Source organism: Papaver somniferum, chromosome 1 (assembly GCF_003573695.1).
Source record: "Papaver somniferum cultivar HN1 chromosome 1, ASM357369v1, whole genome shotgun sequence".
Lineage (NCBI taxonomy): Eukaryota > Viridiplantae > Streptophyta > Magnoliopsida > Ranunculales > Papaveraceae > Papaver > Papaver somniferum.
In genome coordinates, this window is record NC_039358.1 from 35634019 (window position 1) to 35651955 (window position 17937).

General features: G+C 38.3%; 1 protein-coding gene across 1 annotated transcript; it reads right to left on the bottom strand.

Annotated features, from left to right (window-relative positions):
* Positions 1-3880: 3880 nt before the first annotated feature.
* LOC113285124 (cellulose synthase-like protein G3) lies at positions 3881-7670 on the bottom strand. Its single transcript, XM_026534208.1, has 4 exons — positions 7059-7670; positions 6140-6281; positions 5321-5778; positions 3881-4429 (listed from the first exon to the last, which is right to left on the bottom strand). Exons 1-4 carry the CDS (start codon positions 7668-7670, stop codon positions 3881-3883), a joined length of 1761 nt encoding a protein of 586 aa, XP_026389993.1.
* Between the last annotated feature and the right edge of the window lie 10267 nt (positions 7671-17937).

Genomic DNA, 17937 nt, shown 5'->3' on the forward strand with positions numbered 1-17937 from the left:
CTTTGAGACATGGCTATGCTTCCACCACCCGCTGCATCAAGAAGATATCTATCACTTGGTTGGAGACATTCGTAGAAGTATTGTATTATCATAGCGTCACTGAATTGGTGGTGTGGACAGCTTGCCACCAATCTCTTGTATCGCTCCCAACATTCATACAAAGATTGTCCTACGTGTTTCTTTATCCCACAAATGTATTTGCGAATTTGAGTAGCCTTTGACGCAGGAAAATACCTTTCTAGAAAGATTTTCTTCAACCCGTTTCATGTAGTGACACTTTTGGATAGTAAATAATACAACCACTATTTAGCATTGTCCGCCAAAGAAAACGGAAAAGCTTTCAACATTGCTCCATCCGCATTAGTCTCCGGTGGAAGCATAGCCATGATAACGTTATGGAAATCCATGAGATGCTTGTTTGGATCTTCATTCGCCATGCCATGAAACTTCGGTAACTCTCTAATCAACCCCGGCTTGATCTCGAAGGTTGAGTTTGTCTCAATACACCACCATTGTGCATCAAGCCTATGAGAAGCCAAGTCCTTGAGTGTACGATTTGCATCACCCATTGCTTCTTCTTCTTCTTCTTCAACTAGTGGTTCTTCTACAAATGGAACCTCTTGTTCTTCTTCTAGTTGTAATTCTTCTTCCACTTCTAACTCTTGTTCTTCCGTCGTGTCTTGACTTGGTTGGAGTATTGTGCCTCTTCGAGTAGCTATCCCGCACCTTGGATAGTTCCAATCTTTAGAAGCTAGGGATTAGATACCTGAAAACAATTCTCGCAAACAAGTGAGAAACAAGACAAGAAAACAAAAAACAAATATGAAAGCAGAAATGATGATAAGAAACTAAAAACTTAATAACAAGCCGTATGCCTCTCCGGCAGCGGCGCCAAAATTTGATAGCTGTCGTATGCGTCAAAAATGATTTCACTTTCTCAATCTACTAAATATAAATATAGTATGTGGTAAGAAAGAGTTCGTTCCCACAGAGAGGCTTTTGTTGTTATAAAATTTGAGTTTCTTAGTAACCAAGGGGGGATTTTGTTTTAGCAAAGCAATAAAAGTAATTGAAAGCAATAAAATAATTTGAATAATCAATAAGGAGAAGATACTGGTCACGGGATAGTATTATTCACAAACATGTATTTTCATCAATGACTAGAATTGGAGTTTTAATCTCTCATTTACTAAAAGTCCTAAGATATCTTGATCGCAAGAGTATCCCGTTTATTTCCCGATTTTATCACAAATAACATTAAAAGATGCTAATGTGAAATCTACCTAAAAAGCAACCTAAAGTGTAAAAGCACAATTAAGTTTAACTCCCTAAGAGCAATAAGTTCTATGAAATAAGACTAATCAAAGCAAACAAACGCGTAAAAGCACTAATTCGTTTTAACAAAGGTTATGATTCATATGTGACTAGTAGGATATATCACTACAAGCACTACTCACACCATGCTACTTAGAATCAGGGATAAACAACTATTTCGTATTGAAAACCCTAATCTAGCAATAGAGATGAAGACTAAATCGGATTGATTCCGGACTCCACCAGACTAGCATTCAAATCATAGACAATATTAATAATGAATCATAAACAATAAAGTTGAGACAAAACTAATTCATTGAATCAAATAACATGCTTGAGAAATCAACTTTATCCCATAACCAATAATTGAGTTTAGTTACTCATAATAATGGAGTTCATCATAATCATAATCAATAATAAATTAAGAAGACGAAAAAATAAACGAAAAGCAAACCCCAGTTGTATAGCCGATCTCCAAAGTTCCAAGTAAAAATACGTCATTCTTAAGAAAGTAGAAAATTTTTCTTTTTGTAGCTCTTCTTAGGTCAAGTCTTCAGAAGCCCATCACCAAGAAGCCCACCAAGCCCATGTGTGGAGAACCCATGTAGAAAATATGTCCAAAAATTATCGCCGGAAATTGGCCGAAAAAGTGACCAGAAAACAGCTCAGGTGACCGGCAAAGTACACTCGGTCACCGGTCAACGAGTCAACTCGGTCAAGTCAACCGAGTCAAGGTGAATCAGATGGATGAGTTAAATGACAAGTCAGACTCAGCTGGGCTGAATGGGCTGAGTGGCCAAGGCCAAGGCCAAAGCCATTGCAATCTTGCACATGCCATAAACTGTGTTGCACAATGATTGTGCATCACAGCTCCTTGGCCAGCCATCTTGTGGTGCACCATCATTGTGCTTCATTATCATTGCTGCACTTCCTCCTCAACAATGCAAGTCCACCACTGCACAACACCAACATCTACTGCAAAACCTACATAGCTGCAAACTCATTACCCCCATCTAAGACTCCATCTTCCAGTGCATCTGTGACAACACTTCAAGCACCACCACAACACCAGGCTGCATCAGTTCATTTCTCCCAGCACCTGTAGCTTCATTGCAAGCTCATGCCATTTAATTCGAGCCATTCCTGCAAAGTTAAAGCCATCTTGATCATCACTTCCACTTCCAATAGCTCAGTAGCAGCTACCACCAATTCAACCAACAACTACCACCTGCACATGCTTCAGTTTTCAACCCACATACTGCAATCAAGCAGCAACATCACCAGTTCATCCATCTGAACTGCAATCAGCTGTCGATCTCACTTCCAACTGCAGCTGCACTGCTATTTCCTTCTTCACCTAAATCTCAGCATCACCTTGTTCTCACCATTTCCATTTCAAGCCAAACCCAAATTCCATCTTCAAGCTCAGTTCCTTGACCAACAGAAACACAACCCATCTTCCCTAATTTTCTGCAATTGCACCTTCTCAACCATTCACAAGCTATCATCTCTGCTCTTCCAACAAACCCATTTGTTGTCCTGCAGCTCAGTTGTACTCGGCTCACCACCAGAGACACATTTCCTCCATTCGAACCCTAACATCAAACTCCACAGACCCATTAGTAACAGCCTCAGATCCATTTCGAACTCATATTCCGATTCAATCAACCCCTTTTCTGCCAATTTCATCTGATTTCAGAACCCTAACCTGAGCTTTTCTTCATCTCAGATTCACTAATCCACCACAAATTCATCATCTCTGCTGCTTAAATATGATAACCCCAATCTGAATCTTCTCGATCTCTGTTCTTTCTCGATCCAGATTCAACTGCTGCTCGTTCTTCAATTTCAGAACAAATCGAAACCCTAACTGCTAATTGCATCAGGTTCTTCTTCACTGCTGAAATTCAGTTCACAATTTCTTCTCCTCTGTAATCAACAACAACACAAATCCATCCTTGTTCTTCCCTACAACAGCTGAATCTCCCCATCGATCTCCTCTCAATTTCTGAGTCTCTCGATTTTTCAGTGAGAGTAGAGAAATAAAAAAAAAACAATGATAAGAAGAAATGATTTCTTCTCTGAATTTCAGGTCTTGTGTAAGAGTTAAAGTGGAGTGGATATAACCACCCAAATGAGCTAGATAAGGGCTAGCCAAAATCATACATGACTTGTCAGTTTTAGAAAACTGACAACATATTTCCTTCCTTGCTCGACTGTCAGTTGTGGGAAACTAACAGCTCATTCTTTGCCTTTTTTTCGCCACATAACCTCAGCAAGTTCTAGCTACACTCGCTTGTGAATTGACGATTATGCCCTTTATGCTCCAAAAGAGTGCTTTCTTCCTTCTTTTGCTCCATATGACTCCAAGACACCTAATAACTCAAAAGCAAACATAAGATACATATTTCACAAGAAAAATAGCAAAGAAAGCATAAACATCGATAATAAATCAAGATGTTTTAGACACTTATCACACAACAATAGCAGTACTTTCTAATACCAATTGACAAATTCAAACAATAAGAAAACAATTAAAAAATAATAATTTCGGCATAATGGATTATCATTTCGTAACGAATCCGGACGCATAACAAAGAACCAATGTGATTAGAGCAGATAGCAAAGTTACTTTCGCAGGCATTCTTCCTCCATCTTTTCTCCGCACCATAGCTTCATAAATAGGCCAGGAATTCACCAACAGAAATCCACTTAGAAACAACCGAACCAACATCTCTTCTAATTTTCCATCAATAAATATTATCTTCATGATCCCAAAACTAAATGAGACTAAATTGACCAATGGAAATGTTGATAAGCTCATGAAAATTGGCGAATCTACTCCAAAATCAAATATCTCTCGGTTGTATCTTTTTTGTTGTTCATCGTCGATGACTTTGCTTGTAAGGCTGAAATCTGGCATGATACCAATTTGGTACAGTATGAGTTCTATAAATGAAAAAACGCAAGACGATGCTGCTCGCATCAACCACATTCTTTGTTCGTTCCACCAGCTTTTGAGGTTTATACCGTATACATAATAACCCTCTATGAAATCTTGAATATATGTTGCTAAAAAGAGGTATGCGTAGAGATAAAACCATGGATCAGAGACCTGCATCCAATTGTGAATCCATCAATACACGGTATTACATGTCATTATTGTTAGCAACACTAATTGAAACATGTTATGTTTGGTTTTAGGGTCGATCAATCTAGCAGTTAATTCCAAAATTGGTGTTTTTCAATATTAATCTACTGAAGAAAAAGAAAACGTACCATTCAACTAACAAAGATGATTACACCTACTATAAATTTATGATAAATGGATGACATCTATATTGATGCTGCAAAACGGTGGAGTACTGATTATGCTTTTTTTGGGTAATGTTATTTTTATTTCGTGAAGACAATTTTTTGTGCAAGGACACAAATGTTTCAGCCAGAACAGTTGAAAGCGCAGAGGCTAAGCAAGTAGAAAATGACAATAGCTAAAGTAATTAACATATGCACCTTAAGTGATAAACCAAGCTTAGAGAAAGTTACGGGTACCTTAGGGAAAAAATATATGTTGTGTATAAGGCAAAGCTGTGGAAGAACACCATATATGATCATAGGGATTGCCCACAAAGGCCAAATTGAATAGTAACCATACGCCATACCCATAAGTAGAGAATGGTTTTTTTGTACCAAACGTGAATGGGCAATACTTTGAGAACCGAACCTCAGTCAATCCAAGTGACCATCGTTGCACTTGAACTAACGAATCATTTAAGCTGATTGGGAAATCTCCGAGAAATGCTGGAGTTGTCGGATTGCAAAATACTGATCGTCATCCTTCGCATTGCATCCGAAAGCCTGTTAAAAAATCCTCAACCATGGATCCATATCTGAAACCCAACTAAGAACCAATAGTATATTAGTAAAAAAAAGAAAATCTGAAGTAGTGCATGGTTAACTAAATATTTTAGTTAGATAAGCAACTAAAAAAGGAATTAAAGCTTACAGTTAATCCCCAATTTGTCCCTTGTTCATAATTGCAGTCTGCAACTCTACTAGCTGCTTCCAAAATTAGTTTTGAACTACTCATTGTTATTCTTCTATCCAAAGCACCTTCATGATCACCGTTGAATCCAGGGAATATGTTTACTTTCGATTGAGTTGGGGCACCATAAAATGCTTTTCGGTTAACGAAGGGACCGCTGCCAACACAATTGACAGCACCAATCCCGTCTAACCCTTCAGGATTTATTATATACGGCCTTGTGAACTCACTATCATATATATCACTTGGATTAATCCCTCTGAAGCGTGGAGGAAATTGAGCAAAAGCAATTTTTGAGCCTTCGACGGGGTCTAGTAGATGGCATAGTGCTAGACGTGGAGCTTGAGGATTATTACAGTACATGTCACAGTCAATGCAAAGAACAATTGGTGCGCTAGTCATTATTGCCGATGCAGTATCTTCATCGAATTTATCAAGAAATATTGTTAAGCAAAATATACGTACACATATACAAGAAATACATGTATATACCAATTTCTTATAAGTTTGAAATCTCAAGTATTTTTGTCTTGAAGATGTTTTTCTTACCAATGCATTCAGAGCGCCCGCTTTGTAATTGTGGTGAATATGTTTACTTTTTTGTCGAGAAAGGTAGATAAAATTAGGTAGAGATGTCCCTGAGACATCAACATCCTTAAGGCTTTCCATGAGCATCTAATCAAAAACTTAAATTTATAAGATTACTTTAAAAGATTTCAGCAGCAGAGTGTCTATGAGCATGTGAAGGGATTCTATCACTTTATATGATCCAAAAAATACCTGAATGATTGTAGAATGATCTTGACGAGTAAATCCATTTACTGAATACTTGACGCTCTTCTTCATTAACGAGCATATCATCGTCTACACAGCCTTGTCCCATAACATGCTCTACCTTTGTTCTCATTTCCTCGTATAAAATCTGCAAAGAAAAGAAATGAAGGCCGATATTTAAACACTAATACAGTAGTTAGGCAAATATTATTAAGAAGTAGTACAATAGCAAGAATTTACCATTTTCAGGCTCATAACTACAGAAAGGGAGTACCACTAAAATGGACCAACATGGCCCTGCATTAACTATTGATTCTTGAATTAACTTCTAGACGGGTTGTTTCTTAATCTTGTCATGTGTGACTAGGGCAGGACCCTAGATTGGATTCAATTGTATGAGGAACTCCTATTAGTTAATTAGAGCAATGGTAGGGTTTTGATGGAAGTATAGAAGTCCATAGGCGGAACTAATTCTCGAAACCGGCTTACACAAATAGGATTGTTAGAGGATCGTTTAAGGCTTATTAATTGCAGAAATAGGGTTATTCTCAATTGCAGGTCCTTATAGGAGGTTACCATTAGTATAACAAGGATTTGTCACACCACTCATCAAATCAGCTGCTAGTGAACACGATGACAAAGAACCAAAACACGTTTTTGCAGACTAAATCCATAGTCCAGTCCATATTGTGGCATTCAGCCATTGGCTGTACATGACTTGTTTGAACTTACTATTGGTTGTACATATCCGATTGCCTTGAACTTACTATTTTAAGATGTTATAGAAAAATATTCAGTAGTATCGTGGTCCCAACATAATAAATCAGAAGGACACATTAATGAAAACAGTAAATAGGATCAACTATGCTCAGTAATGCAGGGAACTCATTAATATTATATGATTGTAAAGAGAAAGAGAGTTGACCTTCATATTCAGAAACTCCTCTTGAGGGATACACGATCTAAGCTGATCAGCATCAGAATCATGCTGGTTGAAAACCACTTTAGGACATCTCTTACTGAGATTATGCTTTTTACAAAATGGTAACCATTCTATGGCAAACTTTGATCCTTGAATCAATGCAAAAAGAGTCATTTGAGATCCTCCATCATCAGAAACATAAACAGATATCTTATTTGAAGGGTAATCAAATGCTAAGACAGACAATGCAGTATTCACGACTTCCATAGGAGGTTCTTTATATGGATCAGCAGTACAAATAAAAACATCTAAAGTTGGGAGATCATCTTCATCTACGACTTTTGACAGATTCTCTGGATAAACTTTTCTACGAACTGGACTCCATCGAAAAGCTTGACATGCAACCCACATGAAGGATAGAACTAAATCAGCAATTAACAGAAGGATTGATGGTAATAAATCTACTGAATGGATTCTGAGACTGGTTAGATGATGATAAAGTAGAGCTATGATTCCACATACATAGATTAACATGAATGCACGACTAGGTATTGTTCTTGGATGCACTTCATAACTATTCAGAGGAAACGCAGAGGTTTTCTCTCCGTTTTTCATTGTCTCTCACTATCTCAGATTCTAATCTACTAACTCACATTCTCTACCGATTGATTCTTTGACGCTTATTTATTGAATCTAGAATTGTAGATTTGTTTAATTTCGTTGTGGTCAGAATCCAGAATGAAAATAAAATATATTTGGAAAACTCTCCTGATTAGTGGGGTTGCCAGCACTATGCACCTACCACTTGATCCTAATGATTCAACATTCTAAACTGCCATGCAACATTACTATATTCACTCTCTCACATCTGTTCCTAATAAACAATAAGAAAACATAAAAGAAAAAAATACATTGGCACTAATAACTACAGCAAAATTTGGAGAAGATATTTTATTACGGTATGCCATATATGCGACACCAACACTAACTGGTGGACACAGTTAAAAATTATAAGCATAGCCAAAGATAAGAAAGATACATAAATTTGGGAAAACAGGGAAAGCTTACATGTTTCTCTATGTACCGATTCTTGACCTTAAGCCTGCCCGATTCTTGACAGTAGCATAAGCAACTGTAAATTCTGCATGCCTGAGTGATGCACCTGAAGGTGCAAAAAGATCAGCTTCGGTCGATCATACCTCATTGCTACGTGGGTGTGTATGTATCCTCTGATTGAAGGCATTCCTCCGACTGAACCTGACTACTCTCAGTATGTTCTTCCGTTTACTGTATTTGCTTTTCACCATGAAATTCAATCCCTACAAAACGGACACACATACAATCACATAATTTTTATACTTGATTCAACTAACACGATGCAGTCCTAACGTGCCAAATGCAGCTGAGTAAACTGTTGAACCATAGGTCTATCAAGTGTTTATAGTTATAACCAAAATTGTCAGATAAGAAAACAAATACATCAATGCAAAAAAAAAAAAAAAAAAACAATCTAAGACCCGACATAACAATATCCCAAAGCAAAATTAAATGGGTGCAACTATCTAAAAGTTGTGGTATCAATTAATAAGCTTTGTTTATGTAACTTGTAGCCTTATATCCCTGATTTTTTTAAATTTGTTAGACATGAACCATGATACCGAATCTGTAATGAATTCAGGCATTGAATTCCACAACAACACTAAACAATACCCACTTATTAGAGTTGCCCAAATATAAATGTAAGTGATCGAGAACCATTAATCTATCAGTGATAGAGGTTTCTACATAAAAGATGATCATCATGGAACCCAGTCTTCCCATTTCAGCATTCAATTAATCAAAATTATAATTGAATCAACATCAAAAGAAGACAAAGCAAAGGAAGTACCGTGTAGCAGAAATGAGAGATGGCAGAATAATTTCGTCCCCAAAATCAACCCATAATTGATTTCGTAATTCTGCTTGTCACAGAATTTAACAGTCCAAACCTTGTTAGGTCATTCTTTGACAAACAGAATTTGGAAATTAGGTTTACTTGTTAAGAATCATACTTCTTCCATCAAAATCGATAGCCTAGGGATTACAAACTAAATGAAATCAAGGAGCAAACTCTACTGAGCTTTGAAGGTTTTTTTTTTGTTTTTTTTTTTTTGGCGGAGCGGGTTGTGGGGGGTGATGGGGAAGTACCAAGAATTACAGGGGGTTAGACGTGGGAGAGTTCGAGAGATTTTAATGTATTTGGGTTTTTTCCTGTTAGTCGTGGGGGAGTTTATAGGAGTCTATCCAAATCCCCGTTAGTCGTGGGGGAGTTTAGAGGAGTCTCCTAAACTCCCTAGAAAACACCTGTTAGTCGCTGGGGAGTTTAAAAAAAGCTCTTGAACTCCCTGTTAGTCATAAAACCCTACAATATTAGGGAGTTGGTTTCTTTGGGGAGTTTGAAGAAGTTTTTAGTGTATTTTGGTCTCACAACAAATCTCTCAAAAGAGTAGAGATTTTAGTGTATTTTGGTCTCACAACCAAATTTGGTTCAAAATCTTTCTTTTCAAATCATACGGATTTCTCAAATCTCAGCAACAAAAATGTTGTTCCCAACATGATGAAATGATTATCAGATGATGGCCATTATGATACGGTGAAACATTTCTATGAAAATATTAGGATAGTGATCTAGAGTCCATGAAAACGTGTGGATATATAGATTTGTTTAGATCAACATATCCCGTTAGATGCACCAACAAAAAAAAATGTAGAAGTCTTCACAATTAGCGCTTCCCTGAGTTGAATTACATTACCACTTCTGCAACCACCGTCAAAACTATTTTCTCACCACTACCATCACCACCTATAACCAACCACTACTCCCTTAACCACCCCAAATAAGAACCCTAATTTCAGAAATAAATAAAGGGAGTTAGAATTGTATGGAGACCGTTAAATTGAAGGGGAAAAACATTATCTCGTTGCACAAAATAACATACTATTGATACAGAGATATGATCATTTTCATTTATTTTTTTTCTTTTGATTAAAGATCAATGTTATTTGCAAATGAGGGTTTATTGTTTCTTAAAAGAGAATGAGTTAGGAGTGAACTCTCTCAAACTCCCCCGAACTCCCTCTAATAAACCCTCTCAAACTCCCTACACTCCCCCAAACTCCCTGAACTCAAAAACACCAAACTCTCTCAAACTCCCTACACTCTCTCAAACTCTCTCAAAATTCCTGAGATTTAAAATACACTCAACTCCCCAGAAATCACTCGAGGACTAACCCCCTGTTAGTGATGGTTTGTTTCAGTGGGGGAATTCCATCTCAGTGATGGCTGAGCTCTGGCATGAGAATTAGTTCTCATAGCAACGAAGGGTACAATACACATGCCTTGGTCTTTGTCTATAAAAATGTAAAAAGGGTGTATGGATTTGATTTTGTTTTTGATTTGAAAAGAGGTACTCCCTCGGTTCGGTTCCTAAGTAATAGGCTGGTTTCTATAAATAAATATTTCAAAAAAATAGGTTGGTTTCCTAATTGTGAAAGTCAAATGTTACTTTAATTTTCTCGGATCACTTTTCTCTTAACTTCTTCTGATGACAAGTGTCATGTGGACCATTTCAGTTTACTTCTTTTGCTGACAAGTGTCATGAGGACCACTTTCAATGATTAATTCTCTTAATTTTCTTAATTTCCTCTAAAAACAAAACCAGCCTATTAACTAGGAACGGAGGGAGTAGTATTTTTTATCTACATATAGACGACCATTAGTCAATGTTTACATATTTTAGATATGTAGCATCCTAGTCTTTGTAATTGGGTAAAAAAAACAGTAGTTGAGCCAATTCCCAATTATAAGAGTTGTTCATCCGACCTTATCCTCTTGATAGTGTTGATATTCCTGCGAGTCTTGATCCCTGTTACCTATACAGTTTCATCACAAAGTTTGTCATTTCTTGGCCCCGGTGACTCATTTTTTAATAGAAGTCATTCCCGACACAAGAAAGTCTAAACAAAAAGTAGTTTTCCAAATGCTTTTAAAAGAACGCGCGATTGGGATATAAAAAAAAATAGGAAATATAAGAAAAGGACAAAAACGGGATCCAAATATCAAATCAAAGTCACCCCTTATCTAAGTATTTTAAGTAATTCCTAATATACCCCTCACTAATCAGGACTTGTGTTTAATAATAATTAGTAAAATCTTAAGATTATTTGATAAATGATTAGTGTGTATTATTATTTGTGTTTGGTTGAGTGAGGTGAGAGTAGAAGGAGGGAAAGAAAATTTGAGAGGGAAATTATTTTGGTGAACATGGAGGATGATCGTGAAGAGAAAATTGCTGCTAAGAGGTTGAAAATTTGATTTTTTTTTCTTTGAATCCACCATTTTTGCAGCTGAAAAATCTCGGTGCCGGCATGGACGTGGTATGAATACCATGTCGGAAGCATCCATACCGGCATGGTATTCATACCACGTCCATGCTGGTACCAAGCTTATCCAGTGATAAATTTTTTCTGGTTTTCATCACTTCCGGCACAGTTAGTTAATTCTCGAGCATGCCGGCACCGTTTTCCGGCATAGTATGTTGGTTAAATTTCTATGCCGTCACACGATGTAAAGTATCAAGAGAATTAAAAAAAAAATTTACTTGACTACCAGCATTGATAGATTTCTATCGAGCATGCCAGCATTTTGTTACAACATTGAATGTTAGTTACCAAGCATGCCGGCAAATGGTTTTCATCAATTTCGGCATTGTCTTCATCACTTCCGGCCATGTAAATTTTTTTTTCCGGCATGGGCTTCATCACTACCGGCATGGTCTTCATCACTACCGACATGTCTTCATCACTACCGGCATGGTCTTCATCACTTCCGGCATGGTCTTCATCAATTCCAGCATGGTCTTCATCACTACCGGCATGTTTGTGGCTGAAAACTGCTTCTGCCTATTTTGGTAATCTTGTGTGCGTGGGTGAGAAACAAATCTAAACCCAAAATAATATACTGCACGAGAGTACTTTTGATTCGAGAGATCAATTTGTACAATCCTGGCCTAAACCAAGAAATGGTCGTTCCAGGCTTTCTTCGGTCACAAAGTGAAGGTGAAGGGTTGGTCTTAGGAAGGGAAACGAAGAAAGTGTTGAGACCAAAATAGTTGATTCTGGAAGTGTGGGCGTTTTTGTGAGTTGTATCAGAAAATTGAACTGATGAGATGAATGGAAAGCTACCAGGTGATTTCTGGATGTGGTATTGTTCTCCTGGCCAAAACTTGTCGTTTGGTAGAAATAGGTGAGACCTATTTATACAAGTCGTAACAAAACGTACCCTAGTCTCGTAGGAAGTGGGAACATTTGAGTGGTGGAAGAAAAGAGTAACGTGTAACCGTGAGGCGTTATGCTTCCATGATGAGGGAAGTGAATTCGTGTAACCTTCAGTCATTATGTTTCCATGATAAAGGAAATGAATTGGTTACACCGTTACTTTTACCACCACGAATTTCCCTACTTCATGACACTTTCTTGTAACGGTCGCATTGCACGCCGAGCACTGTAAACCCCCATACCAATACCCTGATGAGTATCGCCCAGTTTGTGACATGTTTTGATGTCTCGAGTGTTTTTGTAGAAAACGTGTAGCAGGTTGCTATGTGTGGCACAGCGATGTGCTAGTAGTTGTGGCATGGTGGCATGCCAGTAGCCTTGGTGGCATGGTGCCATGCCAGTAGCCGTGGCACAATGACGTGCTAGTAGATATGGCATGGTGGCATGCCAGTAGCCGTGGCATAGCGACGTTCTAGTAGCTGTGGCACGATGGCGTGCCAGTAGCCGTGGTATAGAGACGTGCTAGCAGCTACGGTATGGTGGCATGCCAGTAGCCGTGGCATGGTAGCATGCCAGTAGCCCGTGGCATAGCGACGTGCTAGTAGATGTGGCATGGTGGCACGCCAGTAGCCGTGGCATAGAGAAGTGCTAGTAGCTGTGGCATGGTGGCATGCCAGTAGCCGTGGCATAGTGACGTGCTAGTTTAGGATTTGGCATCATGGTCGCTCAAAAGTTTCCACAACCCATGTTAGTTTGGTGGTAAACTTGGATAGCTGAGATTGCATATCAGGAGGAAAGGTAGTCTTCGATCATGGATATCTTTAATTGGCAGTGGCGCGTCTGGCATGCGCGTGCGGCATGTTGGCGCGTTTTGGGAAGCCGACTTAGTATGGAGACCTCTTTTGAGGCTACGGCAGGTTTGTAGCAACATAATTGGTCAATGAAAGTAGGGGGTCGGCAAGCTAGGGCGCGACCACTCTTCTAGTGCGTGTGGCGAGTTTAAGGCTGGTCGATGGAAAGAGGGCCGACATGCTAGGGTGCAGCCACACTTTTAGTGCACTGTAGAGGATTTGGTTGCCTAGTTTGGCTAAGCATAGTTTCGACCAATAGGGTCAAGTATACTGCACGGGGCGCGAACCCTAGTTTTTCAAATTAGTCGGGTTTATGAGTTCTTTGTGAGTTATCACAATAATTGGATGGATTTTGTATGATGCCACACAAAAATCCTTATCTACAGAATGCAGCGTGCTTTCCGTCTGAGCATTTTGTGTGATGGCCTTAACTTTGGTACTTGGAGGTTCATGCTACTCCGCTGTGAGTGAACATAAATCCGTCATGTCATACCGATTTAAGGGTTCTGCTGGGGGACATAAATCCGTTAGGAAAGTACTCAGTGGGTCTTGTATTCGCGAGGTGCCGAAATTTACAGAGTGTTATGGATAAAAGTATATTGAGCGGCTCAATAAATATGTCTGTGGAGAGGTTAGTACTCGCAGCACCGCTTCCTTGCAGAGTGACGTCACATGTGATGAGTGCCAAATATTGTATATATTTATCCCTTTTTGTTGGCAATTAACTCATCTTTTGTGCGTTAATTCCACATTTTATCCCATATTCTGTATTTTCATTGTTTTCAAGAATAAATATTTTTCTTACTTAATCTTGCATTTTTAGGTAATAAATGAAGTTCGGATGAGTCGCGGAGCGAAAAGAGCAGAAAAGTAGTGAAAAGCCGGAAAGAAATACGCAAGGAAGCCGCAAAAAATGGAGCGCACGTCCAAAAAGCTAGGAATGGGCTCAAGAAGGAAGAATTGTTCTTAAAGAAGATATGGGTTTGGCATACCCAAGGCCCAAAACCCTCACCCAAACCCATTTTCTATAACCAAAACCGCCTCCATTCTCAGCCGTCAGATTGGATCCAACTCATCATCCAATGGTCGATCCTTCGTAGAGCATCAAAATCTGAAGTCTCTGCAAAACACCATAGTACCTAAATTCCAAGCCTTCAGATTAGATCACATTTAGATCCTACGGTCGCTTCTTTGCCTGCGCATCAAATAGCGATACTTCCGCTAAACACTACAGCACCTAACCTCGATCTTCGCCGTTAACTTCGTTGTATCAAGACATCCGACGGTCGCTACCAGACTCTTCAGGGGTAGCCATCCGATTCACCTACAGCTTCGCATCCAGTGACTCAGATTCGCCAACATCGAAATCCGCTACACCCGACCAACACTCTAGTACCTAATGCCTATACCTTAACCAAACATACCCTCCATCATTCCCATCGACTTCTTCTCCCCCATTCCTCTGCAGAAACACCCATTCCGCCACCATCACCTCCACCTGCTACTTCCACTGCCATCGCCACCACCTACACCAACTACCACCAACTCCACCATCTCCATCATTACCCGACACGACCCATCCCCCTAATTCGAAGTGCTTTAACCTCTCTCACCAACTGACCTAGGTGAGGGTTGATAAAACACCTCAAATTAGGGAGCAATTGTAGCGATTGGGAGCAGGAGAAGAACCGAGAGAGGCAGAGAAGACATGGGGCTACGTCAATTCAAAGTATTGGTGAGTAAATTTCGGAAATTGAAAACCCTAATTTCAATTCTAGGGTTTCGGAAAAATTGGGTATTTGGTGATATAAATAGGGGGTGATGTAGAGCAGAGAGAAGGTGTTCTTGGACTAGCCAAGTAACCACCCAATTTGGGTTAGGTTCACTTCTAATTTCTAATTTCAAATTCCAAATCAATTTAGGGTTCTTGTTTTAAATTTCAATTTTACTTTCAATTTATGTGTGTTGTTTAATTTATATCATTGCATGTTTCAATTCAGTTTTAGTTTAAGTTAGCTTAATTTGCATTTTCAATTCGAAATTAAATTTTAGTTAACCAACAACAATTTAGGAGCCCAAAATAGCTAGAACAAATTAAGGCAAAAGCCTAATTCATTTCGCTTCAATTTTATACGCTTTCCCGGGCCCACCAAGTTTTTGGCGCCGTTGCCGGGGACACCAAGTTTTTGGCGCCGCTGCCGGGGATTGGTGCTGTGTTTTTCTTGTAGTTTTATTAGCTATTTTTGCATTTCATGCATAGCACTTGCATCTGCATCTGCTTCACTTCTTTTGTTGTTGGACCTGCTGTTCTGAACCTGTTTTCCTCTGCTGGGACGCCACCAAGGAAAAGAACCAAAACCAACTGGGTTTTTGCAACAATATCAGAGCAGCTGGGCTGTGCTTAAAAGGTAACCCATTTAAGAGAACCCAACCTGTGGGCTTCCAATTTTTAATTGTGGGCTTGTAATATTAAAGCCAATTTTTGGGCTTCTTATTTTCTGTTGGGTTTGTAATAATTTATTTGTGGGCTTGCTTGTTTACATTGATTATGGGCTTGTGTATTTAATTTTTGTGGGCTTGTTTAAATTGGACTTGTATCTTGTATTCTGGGTTTAAACCCAGCTGAGCTTGTGACCGATCACGCTAGGTTAACTCGTTAGTGGGCCGAGTACCCAAATTCTAGGCCGAGATTTTGGACTCAGTTTCACCAAACGTTTTCAAACCAGCTGAGCCACAGCAAACACAAAACCAACAGTGGGCGTGCTCCCATTTCAAAAACCAAATTTTATTTTCTTCATTTTATTGTTCTTAAAAAAAAAAAAAATAAAAAAAAAAAAAAAAAAAAATTCTTTTGCTCCCAATTTCAAAAACCAAAAATTTCTCCCATAAAAACCAAAGTTTTCCAAATGTTTCCCTAAAAAACCAAAATTTTTCTTTTTCCCAACAAAACCAAATTTTTCCAAAAAGTTTTCATTCCCGACAAAACCAAATTTTTTTTCCAAAAAGTCCAATCCCATTAAAAACCAAATTTTCTTGTAGATAATGTGTTAGTTAAAATTCCTTTTGTATATATTTTCTGCTCATCCATTGTGACTCCGAATATTGGAGTTTTGCCTTGGATAACGGAGTTTTAATTCTGCTTTCGCCGAAATCGGGTATTCTCTCTCCTTTTACTCTACTCAGCATGTCCCTTTCCATATGTTGTATTATAATTTTATTCATATTTTGAAACATTGAGGACAATGTTTAGTTTAGGTTTGGGGGTATAGAGTAGATACCACGATAATATGCCATAATTGAAAACAAAACTCCATCTTTTTGAAAAAATTGAAAAATTCCAAAAAAAAAAAAAATTAAAAAATGAAAAATCATAAAAATGGAGCTCATTTACCTTGAAATGTTGACTCTTGTGCAAATATGTAATTATTAGGAGTCTTAGTCTAGATATTTAGGCACCCTGATTCTAGCACAATTCACATAGTGATAAGAAATTTGCACGCGCACGATTTACCAATACATGTATGGCCTCGATCTTCAAGGTGTTTGATAGGAAGTTACGATTTCCAATCACTTTAGAATACTGAACGAAACTTGACTAGCTTGTTCTTTGGTTGGTTGGGATAGAAGGTGGAGGTTACATTAAGAAAGACAACCATCGAATTTAACTGGGTGCATCAAAAAGGGCTACCTCTTGCAAAGTGTCATGTAATCTTTTGTTTCCTTTTGTATTTGTATCAAAAGTGTTTCTTTGTCCAAAAAAAAAAAAAAAAAAAAAAAAATCATGTATTTATCAATTCCATTCTCTCTTGTTCCAAAAATAAAAGAGAGTAGTCAATGTAAATAAGAGTCATGTAAATAGTCATTTTGTTGTTTCATTGTAATAAGCAAGGAGGGTGTATGCCATTGATGTACAACGCGAGTAATTGTGAAATACCTCCAACTCATTCACAATTCTCGTAAAGTCCGGACAGCTAGCTAGATTTCGACCTTGGTTCTTAGCCTGAGAAACTATCTCTTGGTGATTAGTAGTCATAACTTCAGATCTTTCTTTACACATGTGTAGATACACTTTACACTCTTATCACATGTCTTTTTTTTGTTATCAGTGCTAGGATTGTGCCTTTGATAGCTAGATTGACATCTCCATTTTGCTGTGAGCTTAAACTGACTTGCACATGTCACATTTGATGGAATCTGAGCTTATATTTTGACCTAGAACTTTGTAGGTACGTTCTAAACAAACCTTCACGAGACTTCAACTCGTCCACTAGGGACACTTAGTGGTTTAAAAGGCTTAGTGCATACGCTAAATGCATTCGAGAAACCAGCGACAGTGGTATAGTTAGGATTTCCTTAGTTTTGTTTTACTTGAGGACAAGTAAAATTTAGGTTTGGGGGTATTTGATGAGTGCCAAATATTGTATATATTTATCCCTTTTTGTTGGCAATTAACTCATCTTTTGTGCGTTAATTCCACATTTTATCCCATATTCTGTATTTTCATTGTTTTCAAGAATAAATATATTTCTTACTTAATCTTGCATTTTTAGGTAATAAATGAAGTTCGGATGAGTCGCGGAGCGAAAAGAGCAGAAAAGTAGTGAAAAGCCGGAAAGAAATACGCAAGGAAGCCGCAAAGAATGGAGCGCACGTCCAAAAAGCTAGGAATGGGCTCAAGAAGGAAGAATTGTTCTTAAAGAAGATATGGGCTTGGC